The sequence below is a fragment of the Propithecus coquereli genome, unplaced genomic scaffold (assembly GCF_000956105.1).
Source record: "Propithecus coquereli isolate 6110/MARCELLA unplaced genomic scaffold, Pcoq_1.0 Scaffold114, whole genome shotgun sequence".
Taxonomy (NCBI): Eukaryota; Metazoa; Chordata; class Mammalia; order Primates; family Indriidae; genus Propithecus; species Propithecus coquereli.
In genome coordinates, this window is record NW_012135414.1 from 1,753,466 (window position 1) to 1,776,482 (window position 23,017).

General features: G+C 36.5%; 1 protein-coding gene across 3 annotated transcripts in view; it reads left to right on the forward strand.

Moving 5' to 3' along the window:
* RNF38 (ring finger protein 38) overlaps nucleotides 1-18,470 on the forward strand; it is a 97,251-nt gene extending 78,781 nt beyond the window's left edge. For all 3 annotated transcript variants that reach the window (XM_012657010.1, XM_012657000.1, XM_012657017.1), the window contains exons 4-11: nucleotides 1,060-1,227; nucleotides 2,505-2,675; nucleotides 5,337-5,498; nucleotides 5,811-5,917; nucleotides 7,569-7,653; nucleotides 12,879-13,000; nucleotides 15,307-15,406; nucleotides 17,348-18,470. In XM_012657010.1, the coding sequence (XP_012512464.1) occupies nucleotides 1,060-1,227; nucleotides 2,505-2,675; nucleotides 5,337-5,498; nucleotides 5,811-5,917; nucleotides 7,569-7,653; nucleotides 12,879-13,000; nucleotides 15,307-15,406; nucleotides 17,348-17,410 (978 nt within the window). In that variant the 3' untranslated portion in view covers nucleotides 17,411-18,470. The remainder of the gene's footprint in view (nucleotides 1-1,059; nucleotides 1,228-2,504; nucleotides 2,676-5,336; nucleotides 5,499-5,810; nucleotides 5,918-7,568; nucleotides 7,654-12,878; nucleotides 13,001-15,306; nucleotides 15,407-17,347) is intronic.
* Nucleotides 18,471-23,017: the final 4,547 nt, after the last annotated feature.

Consider the following 23,017-nt stretch of genomic DNA (forward strand, 5'->3'; position numbering starts at 1 on the left):
AAAAGTTTAAAATATGTTTAACCCTTTACCCAGTTATCCCTCTGAGATAAATAAAACTAATATATACCTTCAATGGCATTTTTTACAGTTGTGTTGTACTGATAAAAGAGTGAAAACTTGAATGTCTATTAATATATGGCAGGACTGTGTTGAGTACTTGAAATATCTGGCTAGTATCAAAAAGAACAAGTTGCCTTTAACTCTCTTGAAGACATATCTGCAATACAGTGTAATAAACAAAAATGGCAATTTATGTGTAATCATGTTTGTATGCTCATAGACAAAAGTATGATGAGAATAAGATTGTCTGGGAGGGAAGGACATTATTTAACTTTTTAAAATAGGGTTTTGCATTGTTTTACTAGTTTCAACTAAACAAAATGTGTTTTCTATTGAATGTGACCAAGGATAGGAAATACCAACTTTTGTTTTTCCAAAAATTTCCTTTTTAGAAAATATTTCTGCTCTATAAGTCAGGCTAAAAGAGTTAATAATCACAATTCATTATTCTCCTGGGCTTTAAGTCACTTGAGGGAAGAGTTTAGCCCCAGTTCTGCAGGGATTGTATAGACTCTTGAAATAGCTTTCCTGTACAGAGATAGTATTCTGGTCAAAACTATTAAAGAGGAGGCTGAGGCGGGCGGATTGTTTGAGCTCAGGAGTTCGAAACCAGCCTAAGCAAGAGCGAGACCCCATCTCTACTAAAAATAGAAAGAAATTAAATCAGACAACTAAAGATATATAGAAAAAATTAGCTGGGCATGGTGGTGCATGCCTGTAGTCTCAGCTACTCGGGAAGCTGAGGCAGAAGGATCACTTGAGCCCAGGAGTTAGAGGTTGCTGTGAGCTAGGATGATGCCACAGGCATCATCTAGCCCGGGCAACACAGTGAGACTCTGTCTCAAAAAAAAAAAAAAAAAAACAAAACAAAACTATTAAAGAGGTACATTGTGACAATCTGTGCAGCTGAGAAAGGAACCAATAAAAGACCAAATGTTAATTTTTAATAGTCACATATTGTATCTAAACAGCTAAAGTTCTATTTTTCTTTCCCAATAGCTCCATCAAGGCACAGTCCCTGTTTCTTATACAGTAACAACAGTGGCACCACATGGGATTCCACTCTGCACAGGCCAGCACATCCCTGCTTGTAGTACACAACAGGTCCCAGGATGCTCTGTGGTTTTCAGTGGACAACACCTCCCTGTCTGTAGTGTGCCTCCTCCAGTAAGTCTGTGCCTTTTTCTCAGTAGATCTCACAGCACACCAACTTGGATTTCGTTTCATGATTTATGATTCAGCCTTCTTTAGAATAGCTAAGTGCATTATGTAAGCAAATAAAATTTAAGAGACTATCTTTATAGCTTCACTTCCAAGGAAGATGGCCAATTTTATTGCAACAGAAATCTCAGTTGTCATCCATTTAACAAAATTAGTAACCATTTAATAAAATTAGTTTTAAAAGCTGATATCTTTTTACATTAATAAAATCACACATATTTGGCTATCCTGAGGGTCAAACCATGTTTCCTCATGTATCTATACTGTTTATAATTAAAGCTTGATGTTTATAATTAAAGACTGATGAGGGTCAGCCTAAGTCTCAGAGTCTTAGTGTTCAGCAGTTACAGTCTCAGCACTTACTGGGTTTTAATAGGCACTTTGAGTGCTTGGTCTTATTCCTCACTATCAGAAGCCAGTGATGAAAGTCCCATTTTCTGGATGCTGAATCTGAAAAGTTAAATGACTTAGAGAAAAATAGCATGGGAGAACAGAGATTCATACCCACTTTTTTTTAAACCTATGAAGCTTATGCTTTATCCTTTAATCTACTGACTCTCAGTCCAACCTCCTTTCACAAATGAGGTTGCTGGAATCCAGAGGATCTAAATGACTTATCTAAGGTCAACAGTATCTTCAAAGGAAAGCATGTGGCAAAATTTAAATATAACTAATAACTTGGTCTGGCTGTGAGATTAAAACAAACATACACGTACAAATACCAATGCCACTTTAAGAGACTAAACAAGTTTAGTTTCTCAGTAATAGAACCATTGTGCTAAATTTACTGACTAAAATACTGAGAGAGCATAAGGCAATTAGTTGAGAGTTATGCTCTTATGAAAATTCTAGAAAGAAAAATTCTACAAGATTGAAAAGCAGAGTTTATCGATATAGCAGTAACTAACATCTGCTACATCTTAAAGCAACTAGAGAGATTCCTTTTCCATGCAGCACTTCTCCCCATTTCATGGGTGTTAAAAAGTCTAAAATAAAAGATGTTTTGACCGGTGGTAAAAATTATTTAAAATACAGAATAATTAGTAGTCACCAATACTTTACTAGTAGATCAAAAATATACTACTTTATTGTTAATATAAGTTATTTAAAACATTTTTGTGTGATTTTAGGGGAAGAATAGCAATGACAGATTTTAACCTATCTTTTAAAAAAAATTATATATTCTCATATTTTTAACCGAAAAATAATGGTTTCTTTTACAGATGCTTCAGGCATGTTCGGTTCAGCACTTGCCAGTACCATATGCTGCATTCCCTCCCCTTATTTCTAGTGATCCATTTCTTATACATCCTCCTCACCTTTCTCCCCATCATCCTCCTCATTTGCCACCACCAGGCCAGTTTGTCCCTTTCCAAACACAGCAGTCACGATCGGTAGGTATCTCGACTCTTATGTCTTTAATTTTGCCAGAATGTTTAGACCAGGGAGATGTATTTAATAGATATAAGTTATTGCTATTTAAACACTCTGACTTAGGCATTCTTATGTAGTTCTTAAAATAATTAAAGGAATTCACAGATAAATTAGTATAAACATATTTACCTTGAATTATCCTGATTTAAGTTTTTCTAGTTGTTGTAATATCACTTGTCCAATTTAAATTTGTGTTGTTCCTTCATATCTGCAATTCTTCAGGAAGTAAATCTGAAGAAAAATTTTTATTTAGTTGTACTAGTTTTTCCCCTTTTATGTATTTCTAAGTTGGAAAATGAAAATCTTACAATAGTGTTGATACTTGTTAGAATAATACTTGAATTCATTTAGGCAAGTAAATTCACCCTTCTGAGTCTCAATTACTTTTTCTGAAGGTCTGTTTTTGTATGTTTTGATGAAAAGAAGATGAAATAGTCTATTAACATAGTTAATTTTGTCCTGGGGCTAGAATATAGCTGAGAGGCATATTGTCGGGGTCTGGGGGAGATAAGTACTATATAAGGGCAAAGAAGGGCACAGGAGAAAGGTCCAGTTGTTTTTTAGGTGAGCCAGGTACACTGTCTGAACCATCAGATGGTGAACCTTAATGAGGGAAACAGGAAAGACAACCTGTGGAAATTTTTATAGTGGAAGATTTCAGCTCTGTGGAAAAGAACTTAGCAGTCTATTACAGCAGAGCTTTACCGTTGTTTACTAAGGCTTTATGTACCATGCCGACTACTAAAGAGGGTGAGTTTAGCTGGTTGCTCTCCTGAAAACTATAGAAGCAATTACGATAGAAGTTGTATTCATCTAAAAAGTTAGCTACAAGAAAATCTTTTCTTGTAATCAGGATGGGATTCATGCCAGGATATTCTCCTTCTTAGGTTCCAGTGTCTAGAAATTCAAGGTTAAAGCAAAATTAAACTATCATTTATTTCTAAATCTGGATTCTTTAAAAGGTCCGGTCATATAGCTAAATCAGGACTTAGGTTCACCAGTGTTGTCATAGTATCAGCAGTTGTGATTTCTCTCAAGCGTGCATAAGCTTCCAAATTAAAAATTTAATATTTACTTATATTTGAATGTGTTGCTATTACATAACTGTGGGAGGAAGTCAGACTACATTTAAATATAAATATGCCCAAGAGAACTGAATTGAAATCCCCAACAAAAATGTGTATACAAATGTTCGTAGGTGCATTATTCCTGATATCCAAAAAGTAGACGATCCAAATGTCCAACACTGGTGAACAGATGAACAAAGAGTGGTGTATCCATACAATGTAATATTATTTAACCATAAAAAGGAATGAAGGGCTGGGCGAGGTGGCTTGGGCCAGGAATCCTAGCACTTTGGGTGACTGAGGCAGGAGGATCGCTTTAGGCCAGGAGTTTGAGACCAGCCTGAGCAACATAGCGAGACCCCATTTCTACAAAAAAATAGAAAAATTAGCCAGGCGTGGTGGTGCATGCCTGTAGTCCCAGCTACTCGGGAGGCTAAGGCAAGAGGGTCGCTTGATCCCAGTAGTTTGAGGCGTGCATTGACCTATGGTGACAACCACTGCACTCTAGCCTAGGCAGCGGAGTGAGACCTTATCTCAAAAAATGTATAAATAAATGACATATTGATACAATTCACAAAATGGATGAACCTTGAAAATATTATGCTAAGCAAAAAAAGGTAGACATGAACTTCTTAGTTCTGTTTATATGAACTGGTTCCATTTATATGAAATGTGCAGTATAGGCAGATCCATAGAAATGGAGAGCAGATGGCTTGGGGAAATGGGCAGTGACTGATAATGGGTGTGGGGTTTCTTTTTGAGGTGGTGAAAATGTTCTGAAATTAGATACGATGGTTGCATAACTCTGTGACTATACTAAAATGCATTGAGTTGTACTTCTTTTATAGTATGTGAATTATTTCTCAATAAACTTGATTTTTAAAACTACATGCTATGTGCTTGCATAGCAGCGTGTGCTTTATGTACATCATCTCAGTGTTAACAACATGCTTTTGAAGTAGGTCATGAACTTGTCAGTTTTATAGATGACAATACGAGGTTCAGATTAAGTAATTTATCTCAGAGTCATATGGCTGATTGGTGACAGTGCCAAGATTCTGTCTAGTCTCAAAGCCCATAATCTTTTTACTATAGTGTAATGTCTTCTGTACTTTATCTCATTTAGCCCTGTTTCTGATTTATAAATATACACCATGTTCTGTTTCATCTGTGAAATGTTAAGTGTCTGAAAATCCTTTTAGTAGGTCAGGGTGCCTTGACTGAAAAGTAATTTTCCTGTATTTCGTTACTAGATGGCTTTTTGTCTTTCTTTCTCATTTTAAGAGAAAGGTTTAAATAGCGAAAAAAGAAAAAGCAAAAAGTAAGATAGTGACAATGTTTGATAACATTTTTTTCAGAGACTTGCTTATTGAAATTAAAGGTAGGAAGATTTTACTGTAGTCTGTATGTCCACCTGTATGAATTTCAGATTGATGTGAACATCAAGAGATCCATGGCCTTAAACATGTTTCCAGGTTTTTTAAATTTTTAAGTATTATAAAGCACAATCTTTAACTAAACATTGGAAGTATATTAGTATTTTTCTCTTCTCAGCCTCTGCAAAGGATAGAAAATGAAGTGGAACTCTTAGGAGAACATCTTCCAGTAGGAGGTTTTACGTACCCTCCATCAGCCCATCCACCAACATTACCTCCATCAGCTCCTTTGCAGTTCTTAACACATGATCCTTTGCATCAGGAGGTGTCCTTTGGAGTAGTAAGTTTTCATGGAATATTATATTAATTACTTGCTTTGGCAACTTGTTCTGAGTTATATTTCAATATAATTTTCACCGTGTTTAGAATTTTTAATGTATTTTTGAAAGTATTTAGATGGAAAATTATATTTAGAGATACACCTAAGTGTATGTTTTAAATTGGTTGTTGCATCTGTGTTAACATTTAAGAAATATTAAATACAACTTGAACAGTAAACAACTTTCTAAGTTTTTAAAAAATAAGAGACTTTGACAGATTATTTATAAATGTAGAATGATCTTAAATCCTTTTAACATTTATCCCCCTACAGCCTTATCCTCCATTTATGCCTCGGAGGCTCACAGGACGTAGTAGATATCGATCCCAGCAGCCAATACCACCTCCCCCTTATCATCCCAGCTTACTACCATATGTGTTGTAAGTTCGTTCTTTCTTATTTTAATGATTTCTGAATTTTGAAACCCTTGAGATTCTTTTTCCTTTATAAATATCTTCTTTGTGGTCTGTAACTTGGGATATGCTTGTTATTTCTTTTTACTTAAGGGGTTGAGGTGGGGGAGCCAGTTAAAGCTTAAAGAAAGAACTTAGAGCAAGAACGTGAAAAAGTAGGGGAGCAAGAAATCTGTTAGCCATAAAACACGTTTAACAAATCAAGGGGCAGAAAAGGTTAAGATTTTTGCCTCTTTTACAGCTGTCTACTCTTGATTATCCAGCTTTTGATGCTATTCCTCTTGGGGGTAAAGGAGAAAAGTTATTTCTATGTTTTAGTACTACTTTGTTAGGATTAATTCGCTCTGTAACAGAAACACCCATGGTTAGAGGTGGTATAATTTATTTCTCTCTCACATAGTAAAGTCTAGAAATAGGCAATTCAAGGATGGTTTGTTAGCCCTATGACTATGAAAAATAGTTCTGCTATGATCAAAATTTTATGGCGTCTTCCTCTACATGATCTAAGTAAGATGGATCCTTAGGCTTTAGTCATCACACCCACATTCCAGCTAGCAAAAATAAAAATTAATCCCTCTGCCTACCTGTTCCTGTCAAGGATATGTCCTAGAAGTTGCACGTATTACCCCTGCCTACATTTCATTGGCCAGAACTTAGTCACATATCTGTAATTACCTCCTAGGAAAACTAGGAAACGTAATCTTTATATCAGAAGGCCACGTGCCTGTGTCACGCTGTTTTGATAGTTTTAGCTTGTTCTCTCCCTCCCTTCTTCCCTTTGTCTCTCTCTTTCTCTATTTACTTACATTTTTCTATTTTAAAGTCAGATAGTATAAGTCTTTCACCTTTGTTTTTAAAATGTTTTTATTTGAGCTCTTTTGCATTTCCTTATAAATTTTAAAATCAGACAGGGTGGGATGGCTCACACCTGTGATCCTAGCACTTAGGGAGGCCAAGGTGGAAGGATCACTTTAGGACAGGAATTTGAGACCAGCCTGAGCAATACAGCAACACCCCATCTCTACAAAAAAGAGAAAAATTGTGGTGGCGCACACCTGTAGTTTCAGCTACTCAAGAGGCTGAGGCAGGAGGATCACTTGAGTCCAGGAGTTTGAAGTTGTGGTGAGTTACAGTGGTGCCATTGCGCTCTAGCCCAGGCTATAGAGCAAGACCTTGTCTCAAAAGATAAATAAAACAAAATCAGCATGTGAGTTTCTACCAAAAAAAAAAAACTTGTCACAATCTTGGTAGGCATTATATGGAATCTGTAGATCAATTAGAGAGGGAAAGTGACACCGTAACTATATTGAGTCTTCTAGTTTGCTTATGTGATATATTTCTGTTTGTTCATCTTTAAGTTATGCCAGCATTGTACAGGTCCTACATATGTCTTATTAAATTTCTCCCCCTAATTTTATGGGTTTTTTATGCTATTGTGAATGGTATGTTTTTACTGTTAATTTTTAATAGTTTGCTGCTTGTAAAATCAGTCTCTTTTAAAAGGTTGCTACTGATAAACACTGATCATCATTTATAGCACTGGCCTCTATCCTTCCTGTCCTATTTTTTGAATTAATATCCTAACATATCAATGCTAATGTGGTTGTTTTCATTACAGATCAATGCTTCCAGTGCCACCTGCAGTGGGCCCTACTTTCAGCTTTGAATTGGATGTGGAAGATGGAGAAGTAGAAAATTACGAGGTTAGTAGAGGAACTGTGGATTAATTTGGGGAACATTGTGCATAAAAGAATTGTTCTACTCAACTCTTTTTATCGAATCATTTATTAGGTAAACATTTTGTGCATTTTAAAGTACAAATATGTCATAACCTAGGGACGAAGAGCAGGCACATAAAATCTTAAATCACCTTTGGTGTTTTGTTGTTGGTTTTTTTTTTTTAATGCATGTGAAAGAATTCTAGTTTGTTATTGTATTCCTCTGTAGTTTTTCAGTAATGCTATTATTTCACTTTCTTTTATACATGTATAATCAAACTTCAGTGTCCTTTGGATTCCATTCCCAGACTTGAGAGAGAGAGGGGCTGTAATAACTTTCTATTTCTACACTATTTTTATTAGTTTTATACAGAGTAGTAAGAACAGGAGTTGCTTATGTACTAAAATTAATCTATCATTATGTTGATCAAAGGGACAGCTGACCAATAGAAAAAACAGTGATACCTTTGCAATATAAGAAAAATATCTTGTATTTGTCTTTGGAATCCCTTTCTAAACTGTATTTTTGGGTTGAATATTTTGATCTGCAAAGTCATACTTTGAACCAATTTAAAAAGTCTTATTTGCTTTTCTGTTTATATCTCATAGTGTAGACGCCTAGAACACTCCTTAGTCCTGGCTCACTCCAGAATACTCAACATCTTTTTCACTCTATACATTCTTGTCTTGGTGCCTTTACTTCCCTCGATCCTTCCACTAAGAAAGTCCCCCTTCCTCCACATTTTGAAAACATACACATCTTGCAACACCCAGCACAAAAATTGCTACCTTTATGAACAGCATGTCTAGTCTGTCTGTTAGATCTAAATGAGTTTGTCCTTTTTGTTTTTATGGTATGTACACACTAACCATGTCCTACCTTCAGTTGTCTTGCCTTCCAGATAACGAAAGTTCATTCAGGGCTTGATCATTATAGGTATACTTTAGAGATACTGAAGGTCCCTTTCCAGACCACTGCACTAAAGCCAAGTCACACAAACTTTTTTATTTCCTAGTGCATATAAAAGTTACGTTTATACAATATAGTCTATTAAGTGTATAGTAGCATTATATCAAAATACAATGTGCACATGTTAATTTAAGAATATTTTATTGCTAAAAAATATTAATGAAAATCTGAGCCTTAAGCTCGGTCAGTAATCTTTTCACTGGTGGAGGATCTTGCCTCAGTGTTGATGACTGCTGACTGATCAGGGTGGTGGTTGCTCAACCTTAGGGTTGTTGTGGAAATTTCTTAAAATAAGACAACAGTTAAGTTTACCAAAGTTTCACAAAAGATTTCTCTGTAGTATGCAGTTTAATAGCATTTTACCCACAGTAGAACTTCTTTCTAAATTGGAGTCAGTCCTCTCAAACTCTGCCACTGCTTTATCAACTAAGTTTATATAATATTCTAAATGCTTTGTTGTCACCTCACTAATGTTCACAGCATCTTCACCAGGAGTAGATTCCATCTCAAGAAAACACTTTCTTTGCTCATCCACAGAAAGAGCAACACTTCATTCCTTCAAGTTTTATCATAAGATTTCAGCAATTCAGTCATTTCTTCAGGATCCACTTCTAGTTCTCTATTCCTACCATATCCGCTGTTATTTCCGCCACTGAAGTCTTGAACCCCTCACGGTCATCTGTGAAGGTTGGAATCAGCTTCTTCTAAACTCCTATTAATGTTTACCTCCTCCCATGAATCACAAATATTGATGGTATCTAGAATGATGAATCCTTTTCAGAAGGTTTTCAGTGTACTTTGCTTGGATTCATCATGGAATTACTATCTATGGCAGCTGTAGCCTTATGAAATGTATTTCTTAAATAACAAGACTAGAAAGTAAAATACTCCTTCATCCATAAACTATAGAATGGATATTGTATTAGCAGGCATGAAAACGTTAATCTCCTTGTACATCTCCATCAGAGCTCTTGGGTGACAAGTAATAGTGAGCAGTAATATTTTTAAAGGAATCTTTTTTTCTGAGTAGTAGGTTTCAACAGTGGACTTAAAATATTCAGTAAACCATACTGTTAACAAATGGTCTTGTTGTCCAGGCATTATTCTTCCATTTATAGAACACAGAGTAGATTTAGCATAGTACCTGAGGGCGCTTCGATTTTTGGAATGGCAAATGAGCATAGGCTTCAACTTAAAGCCACCAGCTGTGTGGCGCCTAACAAAAGAGTCAGACTGTCCTTTGAAGCTTTGAAGCCAGGCTTCGACTTCTCTCTAGCTATGAAAGTCCTAGATGGCATCCTCTACCAGTACAGGGCTATTTTATCTATATTGAAAATCTGTTGTTTAGTGTAGCCACCTTCATCATTTATCTTAGCTAGATCTTCTGGGTAACTTGCTGCAGCTTCTACATTAGCACTTGCTGCTTCACCTCACATTTTTATGTTATGGAGATGACTTCTTTCCTTAAACCTCATGAATCAACCTCTCATAGTTTCACATTGTTCTTCTTCAGCTTCCTTACCTCTCAGTCTTCATAGAATTGAAGGCCTTGCTCTGGATTAGGCTTCGACTTAATCCGGAGCAAGGCCGGATTTGTGATTGGTTTGATCTTCTATCCAGACCACTCAGACTTTCTCCATAAAGGCTATAAGGCTGTTTCACTTTCTTAACATTTGTATGTTCACTGGAGTAGCATTTTTAATTTCCTTGAAGAACTTTTCCTTTGCATTCACAGCTTGGCTAACTATTTAACACAAGAGGTCTAACTTTTGGCCTATCACAGCATTCAGTACTTAGCTTAGTCATTTCTAACTTTATATTTAGTGTGAGAGGCTTTTCAACTATTCCTTTCATTTGAGCACTTGGAGGTGATTGTAAGGTTTTTTGTTTTTTTTTTTTTTTTTTTGAGACAGAGTCTCACTCTCTTGCCTGGGCTAGAGTGCCATGCTGTCAGCCTCGCTCACAGCAACCTTAAAACTCCTGGGCTCAAGCGATCCTCCTGCCTCAGCCTCCTGGGTAGCTGGGACTACAGGCACACACGCCACCATGCCTGGCTAATTTTTTCTATTTTTAGTTGTTTGGCCAATTTCTTTCTATTTTTAGTAGAGACGGGGTCTCGCTCTTGCTCAGGCTGGTCTCGCACTCCTGAGCTCAAGCAATCCTCCTGCCTCAGCCTCCCAGAGTGCTAGGAATTACAGGCGTGAGCCACCGTGCCCGGCCCATTGTAGGATTATTAATTGGCCTGATTTCAATATTGTTGTGTCTCAGGGAATAGGGAGCCTGAGAAGAGGGGGAGAAATGGAGGAACCGCCATTCAATGGAGCATTCAGAATACACATATTTGTCATTTAAGTTTGCCATTTTATATGGATGTGGTTTGTGGCATACCAAAACAATTACAATAGTAGTATCAAAGATCATTGATCATGGGTCTCCATAACAGATATAATAATAATGAAAAAGTTGGAAGTATTGTGAGATTACCAAAATGTGGCACAGAGCACATGCTGTTGGAAAAATTACACCAGTACACTTGCCTAATGGGGGGGTTGCCACAGAACTTCACTTTGTTTTTCAAAAAAGAATGCAGTGTCTGCAGTTCATGATAAAGCAAAGTTTAGTAAAACAAAGTATGCCTGTATACTCTCCATCTAAAAAGGGCTTAGTAAACATATTTTATTGTCATAAAATTGTCTTCATTGACCTTTGTGTCCTATAATATATATAAGAGGTGTATAAAAGATAATTATAAACTATATCATGAATTAGATCTAAATCTTAAATGCTAATTATAATCAGCATCAATTAGATTTAATAATTTACCTTCTATTCTAGCATTTAGAAAGTCTAGGAGGCCAGTGAAAGGGGAATAAATTATTTAGATGACTCAATTCTCTAAAAAAATCTGTCCCAAAAGCAAAGTTGTGGTATCATTATATTAAAACAAACAGCTATAATAGCTTTCATTATTGGGATTTGGGGGAAATTAATTCTCTTTCATCCATCATCATTTTTTTTGTTATCGATTCCCATAACCCTGTGGCAGCCTGAAAAATGCAGAAAGGAAATCCACAAAAGGCAGCCCGATTGTGTGATAAAGCAAATGAGTTACTAGAGTCATTAAAACTAAGAGAGTAGTTACTGGTGTAAAATTAGTAAATATAATAATTGCAACATGTTGAAATAAATCAAATACGTTAAAATACTTGAGTTCATAGTGGATACTTAAAAAAATTCTACCTTTGCTATATAAATTACACTACTGAGTACAGTTCAGTATGAGTCGGTTGCTCAATATGGAAATAATTCATCTACTAAGAGAAAATTATAAAATTGGAATATTACCATTTTGCCATCTTTAATGAATTAACTGATCTATACAGTGTTCTGTCATTGGCTGCTAACATAACAGCTAGACATGATAGGCCTCGTGATAGAAACAGTCAAATCTACCAATTTATAGGAAATAATAAGACAAGGAATGTATTAAACCACACTGGTCAGGAATGGGGGAGGCTCATTCATCAATATTCAAACTGGGAATTTCTACAGCATGTTGACCTAGGTTCTTCAACAGATGAAAGGATTAACAAGAGACATATTAAGCCATGGTAATGTATAAATCTATTTGAATTCTTAAAATTTTTTAAATAATTGAAATAGTTAATGACATTCGAACATTTGGTGTTAAAGAATTGGTGTTAATTTTTTAGATGTGATGATATAATTGTGGTTACGTACTTTTTAAAAGTCTATCTTTTAGACCAGTGGTTCTCAACCTGGGGACAGTTTTGTCCCCCAAGGGATATTTGGCAAGTCAAGTCTGGAGATATTTTTGGTTGTTACATCTGGGAGGAGGTGCTACTGGCATCTAATAAGGTAGAGAGAGGCCAGGGATGGTGCTAAACATCCTGTAATACCCACGACTGTCCCTACAACAAAGAATTATCCAGCCCACAATGTCAAAAGTGATGAATTGTGTTTTACAGATACACCTAATACCAATGAAATAATACCGTCTTTTAGTTTTGTTTCAAAATAATCTGAGGTCTAGAGTAGATAATAATAGGTGAAATAAGATTAGCCATGAATTGTTGAGCTTGAGTAACGGGTATATGGGGGTTCATTACACTATTTCTCTACCTTTTTATGAGTTTCATATTTCCATAATAAAATTTTTTAAGTTGTTGGAATAGAAAATTTTTAAAAGATGAAAATATGTCTCCTTTTCCCGCTGCAGGCCCTGTTAAACCTAGCAGAGCGACTGGGAGAGGCTAAACCTCGTGGACTGACTAAAGCAGATATCGAACAACTTCCTTCTTACCGGTTCAATCCTAACAACCACCAGTCAGAACAGACCTTGTAAGAATATTTTTCTGATACCACTCTTAAATTTCCTTTTCTACCTTTATGAAAAAAAGTTTGTGAGTCAAAAGATAACTTGACAAAAATAAATTATCTCTATTCCATATTCTAGGCCTATGCTGTCCAATAAGGTGGCCACTAGTCACATAGAGCTGTTTAAATTAAAATTAAAAATTAAATACTTAGTCCCATTAGCTAGTGACTGCTGTTTTGGGAAGTATAGATATAGAACATTTCTGTCATCTCAGAAAGTTTTGTTGGACAGGGCTGTTTTCCATTTTTAGGTTTCCTAGAAATTTTGTTTCTAATTCAAACTCTAGAATGTTTTAATGGAAGAAAAGTCCCATGCAAATAAAGTTCGAAGTTTTTACCTGAAAATTCTGCTTATTACAGTATCTTTTTTGTCACAGCTTTATTGAGATATAATTCACATACCATGAAATTCACCCATTTAAAGTGTATACAATTCATTGTTTTTTAGTATATTCATAGTTGTATAACTATCACCACAATAAAATTTAGACCCTTTTTGTCACCCCAAAAAGAAATCCCTCACCCATTGGCAACCACTCCTCATGTCTCCTCAACCCACTGCACCTCACCCTGACGCCTTCTCCCCATCCCCTAATCTACTTTATATCTCTATAAATTTTACATAAATGGGATCATATGGTCATTTTGTATGTGGCATCTTTCACTTAGCATAACTTTTTCAAGGTCCATCTGTGTCGTAGCTTGTATCAGTAAATCATGTCTTTTTGCAGCCAAATAATATTCCATTATGTAGATACACCACATATTGTTTATTTTTTCATGTTGATAGGCAGTTGGGTTGTTTCCACTTTTTGGCTTTAAATAATGCCAAAGCCAAATAATGGCTTTGAATAATACTGCTGTGAATGTCTGTGTACAGGTTTTTCTGTGTATATATATTTTTATTTCTCTTGAATGTATACCTGGTGAGTGAATTGCTGGGTCATATGGTAACACTACATTTAAACTTCAGAGAACTGCCAGTTTTTCCAAAGTGGCTACACCATTTTATATTCCCACCAGCAATGTACAAAGGTTTTGATTTCTCCACATCTTTGCCACCACTTGTTATATATTATTATAGCCATTTTAGTGGGTATGAAGTGGTATCTCATGGGAATTTTAATTTGCATTTCCTTGATTGCTAATGATGTTGAGCATCTTTTCATGTGCTGTTGGTCATTTGTGTATTTTCTTCAGAGAAATGTCTATTCAGATCCTCTCTCCATTTTTTTAATCGGATTGTGTCTGTATTATTGAATTCTAGAATTTCTTTATATATTATAGATGTAAAGTTCCTTATCAGATAAATGATTTTCAAAAATGTCTTCCCATTCTGTGCGGTGTTTTTCAGTTTCTTAATGATGTCCTTCGAAGGACAAAATTTTTTTTTTTTTTTTTTGAGACAGGGCCTTGCTCTGTCTCCTGGGCTAGACTGCAGTGGCGTCATCATAGCTCACTGCAACCTCAAACTCCTGGGCTCAAGCTATCCTCCCTCCTGCCTCAGCCTCCTGAGTGGCTGGGAGCACAGGTGTTTTTTAGTTGTCCAATTAATTTCTTTCTATTTTTAGTAGAGACGGGGTCTCGCTCTTGCTCAGGCTGGTTTCGAACTCCTGACCTTGAGCTATCCACCCGCCTCGGCCTCCCAGAGTGCTAGGATTACAGGCATGAGCCACCGCGCCCGGCCTGCACCGTTTTATATAAAGGCCTTGAGCATCTGCAGATTTGGGTGTCCATGGGGAGTCCTAGAACAATCGCCTGCAGGTACTGAAGACACCTGCATCTCCTTTGCTGTTATTTCTTGTGTTTCTGATGTCATCTCCAAGAAACCATTGACTAATCCAAGGTCATCTTGTTTTCTTCTAAGAGTTTAATAGTATAGCTCTTACATTTAGGCTTTCGATCCATTTTTGAGTTAATTTTTATGTATGATGTGAGGGTATGGGTCCACCTTCATTTTTTTGCATGTGGAGATCCAGTTGTTCCAGCACCATTTTTTTTGAATACTATAGTATCTTTGGTTTGGTATTGAGACTGGCTTGGATATTAACCGGAAATTTTCTTGATAATCTGTCAGTAAAGCAAAGCACACTTACTAAATGCCTTAACGTCATGATTTTTTTAGGGTATTGATTGATAATTTCGTTTAAATTTTTAAGTGATGTTTTGATAACTGCAAATGAAAAGTGGTTTTATAGGCTTCAATGGTCATAACAAAATAGAAAGCAACCTGGTTTTTTGGTTAAATGACCTTTTTGGTTTTTTTTTAGGTGCGTAGTATGCATGTGTGATTTTGAGTCAAGGCAGCTACTTAGAGTCTTACCCTGTAACCACGAGTTCCATGCCAAGTGTGTTGACAAATGGCTTAAGGTAAAGTAATGGCATTTGTAAAGGAAATAGCATTGAATTTTCTGTTTTATTTATTTATTTTTTTTTTGAGACAGGGTCTCACTCTGTTGTCTGGGCTAGAATGTCGTGGCGTCAGCCTAGCTCACGGCAACCTCAAACTCCTGGGCTCAAGTGATCCTTCTGCCTCAGCCTCCTGAGTAGCTGGGACTGCAGGCATGCGCCACCATGCCTGGCTAATTTTTTCTATATATTTTTAGTTGTCCAGCCAATTTCTTTCTATTTTCAATAGACATGGGGTCTCGCTCTTGCTCAGGCTGGTCTCGAACTCCTGAACTCAAACCATCCTCCCGCCTCAGCCTCCCAGAGTGCTAGGATTATAGGCGTGAGCCACCGCGCCTGGCCAGAATTTTGTTTTATTGACCATAGGTTCATTAGAGTAAGTTCATGGTTTAGTGGAGAGTGGGTATAGGAGACAAAATTGGAACACAGATTTCAGTATAATCTCTGCAAATGAAGAGGCCAGTAAGAATTAACTGCAGTCATTAACATAGGAGTGATTATGCAAAACTTGAAAAATGGCTCATCTATTCTTGACAATCAGTATGTCCTGACTTCTCATGGAGTATAGGGACGAGGTGTGAACTTGTTAGGCCAGTTTCCTCTGAGAGTTTATAAAGGTGCCTAACTAGGAGCTCCTTTGTCAGAGATTGGCATAGGGAATAAACATCTACTGTTTTTATTTAATTCTGACCATTTTCTCCTTGTATATATGAAAAAAAAAGTCAAAAAACACAAACCCATTAACAGTGGTTTTGCCAGCATCAAATTATTTCAGGGGCTCCTTTTTTAAAAATTTTTTATGTGTTCTTTATTCTTCATGCTTTCACAGTCTCAAATTATAATAGTAGAATAAAAATGTGGTGCAGTAAAAGACTCTAAATAGTCAGTTTTTTTTAAATAGAGTGTTCTGATTTAGAGAAAATACTGGTTTAGATAACTTCACAGTTTGGTGAGGAAGACAGATAAGAGTTAGAGTAGTTCTTTGAGTGAGCACAGTTCAAGGGTACCCAGCTTAGCCATAACTGAATCCTGAAGATGAAGAGTCTTCAACTTTTTAGAAAAAGAAAGCATTCCATATGCAAATCCCTGACATGTCAGAACAGAGAACAATCTGAAAACCACAAGTTACTTGTGGCTGATGGCTGGAGTGTGAGGGAGAGTGGCAAGAGAAAATGTGTTCAGAGATAAAACCTGTGACCAACTTACTGTGCAGCCACGCTGAAGTGTCAGGGTGTACAGACTTGATCCTAAAAGCAATGGGGAAGGATATGACTGAGATTATGTTTTAGAAAGATCACTGGCCACTGTTTGGAGAAGAGATAATTTCTAAGATACAGGGAGATGGTATAAGGACATGGTGGTCAAGACAGAGAATGTAGAAACAAGACTATTTGCTGAATAAAGGGTTGTAGGAAGTAAAAGAGCAGGTGATGCTTATGTTTCTGGCTTTACCAATTTGGCAAATGATGATGCCAATTTTTGAAATGGAGAAAGAGCAACTTTAGGAGCCCAAGGAAGAGGTGAGTAGAGCCTGACTGTAAAATTGGCAATTTTACAATCAGGTTCCTCAGTACCACTAAATGTTTTCTATGACTTCATTCCATTAAGAATAGCCACAGTTTTACTTTTAACTCAGTTATTAAATTTGTCTGATCACGTGATAGATAATCTTGTTTATATGTTCGAACAGACTTATTAAAAATCATGCATGGACTATATTAAGTCTTTGAGGTTTGTGGGTTTTTTTTAAAAAAAAAAGGCAAACTAAATGCTTTGTATCTCTTTAAAGGAACAAAGAATGTAAAAATTATACAAGGAGTAAAGTAGCTTCATTGCTTTTATAATGTGTTTCATCATACGAGTCATAATTCAGACAAGTTTTCTCTTACTTTTGTTTTTTAGGCAAATCGTACTTGCCCAATTTGCCGAGCTGATGCTTCAGAAGTGCATCGGGATTCAGAATGACCAACCTAAGAGCACAAATTTAGTTTGGGTGTTCCTCATCACATGTATATACGGACTATCCATTGAACTTAATCTGTGTGGCTTCCAGCCCTCCCTTTACCAAAAGGGTCAATGGACCTTTCTTTGCACTGTGTGACTTAATCAACTATAAAAGCTTACAATTAGTCTTCACAATTATGGGATTGTTATACTAACCGTGTGATTGGAACTCCAAAGACTTTTTCTTTAGCTTAATTTCGTGTGTGCACTAACATTCCCTGGTTTTTGTGTGATCATTCCGAGTGTTGCTGCAAGATTACAGTGGACGTGATCTTTTAGCATGTGCTTTTATAAAAAGTGGTAGCTCCAGATGATATAGCAATCTACCTTATATAGAGCCTTCAGAAACTGTGAGTGGAAATGAATGCAGTGTCTGACTGTTGGTAATAAATGTATCTGTGTGTGAGAGAGTGTGTGTGCAACCACTTGTGTGAGGGCATGGTAGCTAATGTGTGTATGAGATCCTATATACCAGCATGTACCAAGAATGTGTGTGTAGTTTTAATTATGCTGCAATGTATAATCTGGTGTGTTATTTAAACAGCACTAGTACTGTACACTGGTTTTCCCTTGTGTTTGCTGTTGCACACTGATTGCTAAGGGTGCATCAATTATAAGCATTGAATACTCCATCCCTTTCCCTCCCAGTGAATGGAATGAGAAAAGCCTTCTTCCTTTGCTTCAGGCAGCTGTCACCTTCTCTTTATTGGTGGTCCTAAGTAGGTCACTTAAGAAAAAAAGTGTAACAGATTCTCACTCCATGTACCTGATTTTTTTATTCTGTTGTGAAAAATTTTTAAATCTCCAACTTGCTGTTTCCAAAAAGAAGGTGCAATATCATACATCATCAGTTAGCAATATTAGCATTTCAATCAGTGATTTGAATGTTGATACTTCTTGTTTTTTCCTTTACATTTCCAGTAAGCTTATTACAGAAAGTACCTGTGATTTTTTTTTTTAATGTTTAGATTTGTAGTCTATTCTGAAGATATTTGATTAATATATTTCTAAGAATACCACTGGTCCCATGAAGTCTCACCTCATTGACTTCCACCAGAACAAAATCTGTTAACTCAGCTTGACTTCCAATATGTGTTCTATGTTCAAGCTCCCATAGACGACTAAATTGTTTTATGAAAACTATATTTCTGCTCATATAAATTCACCTGCCAAGCTCCAGTTCTGAAAGTTGTCTAGTTGTTCTTCCCTCAGTAAATGTGCTTCCCATCGAATGCCTTGTTTCAGGGTGGATCAAGTGCTGTGACGGCTCGTGTTCCTTACACCTGATTTGCTTTGATGTTTTATTGCTTTTCCTTTTAATTTTTGTTTGAATGAGAAAACTTTAATATAACAGGTGTCCAGAATACTTGCAGTGTAAATGAAGATTTGATTTTTGTATAAGAAAATAATGCTGTTAAACAGGAATTGACCTTCATTTAGTTGATCTGAAATAATACATAGCCATGTGGGTTTTTTTAAAATAGGTTCATTGAGCATAATTCAGATTGTTGAAAGCCGTTTTTCCAGCAATGTTTAGATTACTTTCTCATTCTTTTAGTGTATTGAACATTGTCTGCCTCTTCCTGCAGTTGGTGTCATTGCTTTGTTTGCAGTAGCACAAGCTGCATTGTTCCAGTCAGGACTGTGATAACTTGCTGCCCAGCCTCACTCAACTTGCAGTTGGCTCTGTGTCAGTTTTCTGCTCAGACAGTGTTAACTACTTGTTACTGCCATGCTGCTTGCCCTCCCTTGGAAGTCTCTATAAGCTCATCACAGCCTAGAGTTCAGTAAAGTCAATTCACACAGAAGCACAATTTTGCCCTTTTCCAGACACTGTTGCCTCTATCTAGTCATACAAGTAGGATTTTGCATACTTTCTGTTGGCCCCTAGGTTTGTCAGTGCATCAGAAATACATCTAAACAGTGATAAAATGCACATGTTACTTTTAAATCATTAGGACATACTCCACCTGTTCCTGATGAATAAAAAGTATGTTAAAGACCAAAATTATTGGCATAATAATCAGCTACATACAAATCACGTATAATCTTTATTTTTTTTAATGAAAAAATCATGTTTAAAATGGCGAAAGCCCGTCTTATACATAGACTTTTATATAGCTGCAAAAAATTTATATCTGTACAGATCTAACATAACACTACTACACTCAGTATTCATTTTATTGAAGCATGCAAGCGAAGCACTTTTTCTAATTTATATAGAGTTACCTAATTAACAAGGCACATTGTACTAATGACTAGGAAAAGTAGCTTTTCTTCCCTCCCTCGGGAATTCTTATAATATCCCTTTTTCAGTAAATTTTTGAGAGGCAGTTGGCAATTTAGGAGGCAGCAGGGTCTGTTTGGTAAAATCCTGAATTTAATTGTTGCACTCTTGGGACTGATCTCTCTTCAGGAATGTCTTTTCTTTGCATGGGGCTCTTAGAGATGTGTGCAGACTTGCTTACTAAGTGGTTGGTGTGTATTAGGAGCACACATGCATGTGTTCTGACCAGCTCAGACTAGCCACAGTGAGGAGAAAGAACAGTTGATTCATGCCCAACCGTTTTCACCTTGGGTGAAGCACCAGATAGCAAGCAGATGTTGGTTTGTTGCCTTCGTTTTCTTTCCTCCTAAAACAATATTGGCTTTACCATCTTAACTCAGCTGTGGGTTTTTTGTGGGTTCTTGTTTGTTTTTTGGCATGAATTGTCATCTTTGATGTTTTTTTAACCCCCATCCCCTAAAACACAAGGCCTCCAGGTATCAAGATCTCATTAGGATTTTTTTGTCCTGAAACTTTTTCTTTTTTTGAGAAAAATCTGGAAAATGTGAAAGCATATTTAGATTTTATATACTCTCTGAAATGTGATTTGTTAAGATTCTTAAATTTGGGCCTCTTGTAATAATTTTAAATGAGATCTACCAACTCACTTAAGAGAATATTTTTCACAGATATCTTTAGGCCTTCATTAGAAAGCTGTTTTCCCCCTTTTGGTACATTTGGTTACCTCGTTTTGCTGTTTGTTTCAGATTATGAAAGCTCACAGGGGTGTTTTTTGGAATCATTTGCTGAGTCATTTCTTCAAATCATATTCCATTGTATCAGTTAACATATAGTTTTAAATGTACGTATTATAAATATCTGTAACCAAATCATTTGAAGGCTTGATAAATTTTTAACAAAGTTTGTACATTTTTTATGAAAGTTACTAGTAATGCTTTACTAAGTAGTGCAATGAATTTTTATTTTTAATCCCTGTGCCCAATTTTGGAGTTGAGAGGGTTGTTGGTAATAAATGTATGATGTACACTTAAAAAAAAAGTTTGTTGCATTTCATGTCACTGGGTTAGGGAAGGGGAAGCGGAAGGGTTATGTGTGCATGGAATGTTGGGGTGAGGTGGGGATTCCAACAGGAAGGTACAGCTGAGTTGAGCTACTAGCTGCCAGGTTTAGTTTTTAGACTGTATTTCAGATTTTATGTTTCTGCATTTGTGTAAACAACTTAGAAACACAAAAGTAACTACCATAACATATGGTACCTATTTCCCTACAAAAGCTACACCTGGCATATGCACAGTGAACAGTAGGGATACGTAAGTAAGTAACTAGATTTCTTCCTATGTATGTCAACTATAAGATGAAGGAAACAAGATTACAATAGGTCAAATTTGTCCATGTTAGCTATAGTTTGTCAGCATACGGAAGGAAGAGCCTCTGCTTTGTCATATATGTTTGTATAATAGCTTTCTTTTGACTAAAAAAGGAAGAAAATAAAAACAATCTGCTTATGCATATGGTAACTGTTACTTAAGAAGCTGATACCTTCTGACCAGCTCCAGTACTTAACTGACAGAAGCATTCAGAAAAGTGACCAAATCTTGATTTCCCCCCGTCCTTTTTACAACATACTTGGAAGAGTACTTGGATCACAAGAAACCCAAAACTTGTGCTTTTTTGTTACAGAGGCATTTACTGACTTACCCATGCACTCTCCCAAGTCACCCTGCTTAAAGTGAGGCAGGGAGGACCATATGGCTGATTCTGGCCAAGGCCTGTAAGCTATGTGGCCTTTCCATGTGAGAGCATATAAAAGCCAGCTCTCTTTTCCTCTGCCAGGGTGGAGGCAGCCCTGAGTCCTGAGTCACTGCCTGGAAGAGAGCTGTCCTAAAAAGCCACTGGATCCTCAGAACTTATTTTGGTGAGCTACAGAGGTCCTTAAATAAGACATAAAATGTGGACTCTGTCAGGACTTCATCCTGGCTAATTTATTTCCCTTTAAAGTCTTTTTAATCTTATTCTTACAACATAGTATGCTTTGATAATACCAATCCACAAGTGTTTCAAATGTGGAAATAACCATTACTGGGTACAATTAGTTCTTAAGCCCCTATTTGCAACAGAGGATGAAATTCTTATGAATGTGATCACTTCACAGCCAAGTGTTTCAGGTCTCTTATGCACTTTAATGAATTGGCTAGACAATGTTGTCCAGTGTACAATTAGCCACATAAATAATTTAAAATTTTTTAGTAGCCACATTAAAAAGTAAAAAAAGTTGAAGTTATTTTTAATATTTTATTCAATCCAACATGTACAAAATATTTCAATATGTATTCGATACTACAAGTTATTGAGATACTTTGTATTTTCTCATACCAAGTCTCCAAAATCCAGTGTGTATACTGCGTTTACAGCACATCTCAATTTGGACTAGCCACATGTGGGTGGTGGCCACCATGTTGGATGTCACAGATCTAAACCAGAGCAATACCAGGATATCTGGTTTCTAAAGAATTGACTGTTACTCTTGATACCCCAGAACTTCTTAATTTTACCATTGTGTGCCTTAACAAACTACAGTATGATTAAAAAGACATTTTACTCTATAGTTCAATGTAACTTTTGTTGCTGTGATACATAAAACTCATTTAAAAAGACTTAATTACTGTGAACTTCATATATGTAGCTGCCCTAGATAACATTCAAGAACAAACTCCGTTTGTCAGTAACTTTCCAAATCATATATTTGCTTAGCACCTTCAGGATACACAACTATAAAATAATTGGGCAGTAATCAAATTTATCATTCTGAAAAATTGAGGGTAGAAAACTCAAAACCCACTTTGAGATGATGGAGTGGTTTCCTCTTGAGTTTGCTCTAACCTTTTTCATGTGGCTCTCTGCCTCCCACACTGACAGGAAATACAGGGAAAAGACTGGAAGAAAAAACATCAACATAGTGACAGCCAGGAATATTGAACGCCACCTTACAATCTGAAAATATGCTGCAGAATCAGTATGGATGTTTTCCCATTACAGAGAGGAAGTAAATTGTTCAAGAGAAAGGAACCCCACATCCCCTTCAAACCTCTGGTTCTTGGTCTTCACATGGAAACAAGGCATGGTGGCTGGTTAATAATCTATAGCCCCATACCCAGCAGTCTGCCGGGATCCAGCAGTGTACACAGTAAACATGTTAACAAGCTGCCTTCTTAGTCTCCCTTCCAGTGTCAGAATCCCTTCCCCACAGCCTTTCTCCTTAGTAGTAAACTTGCAGGTTTGCC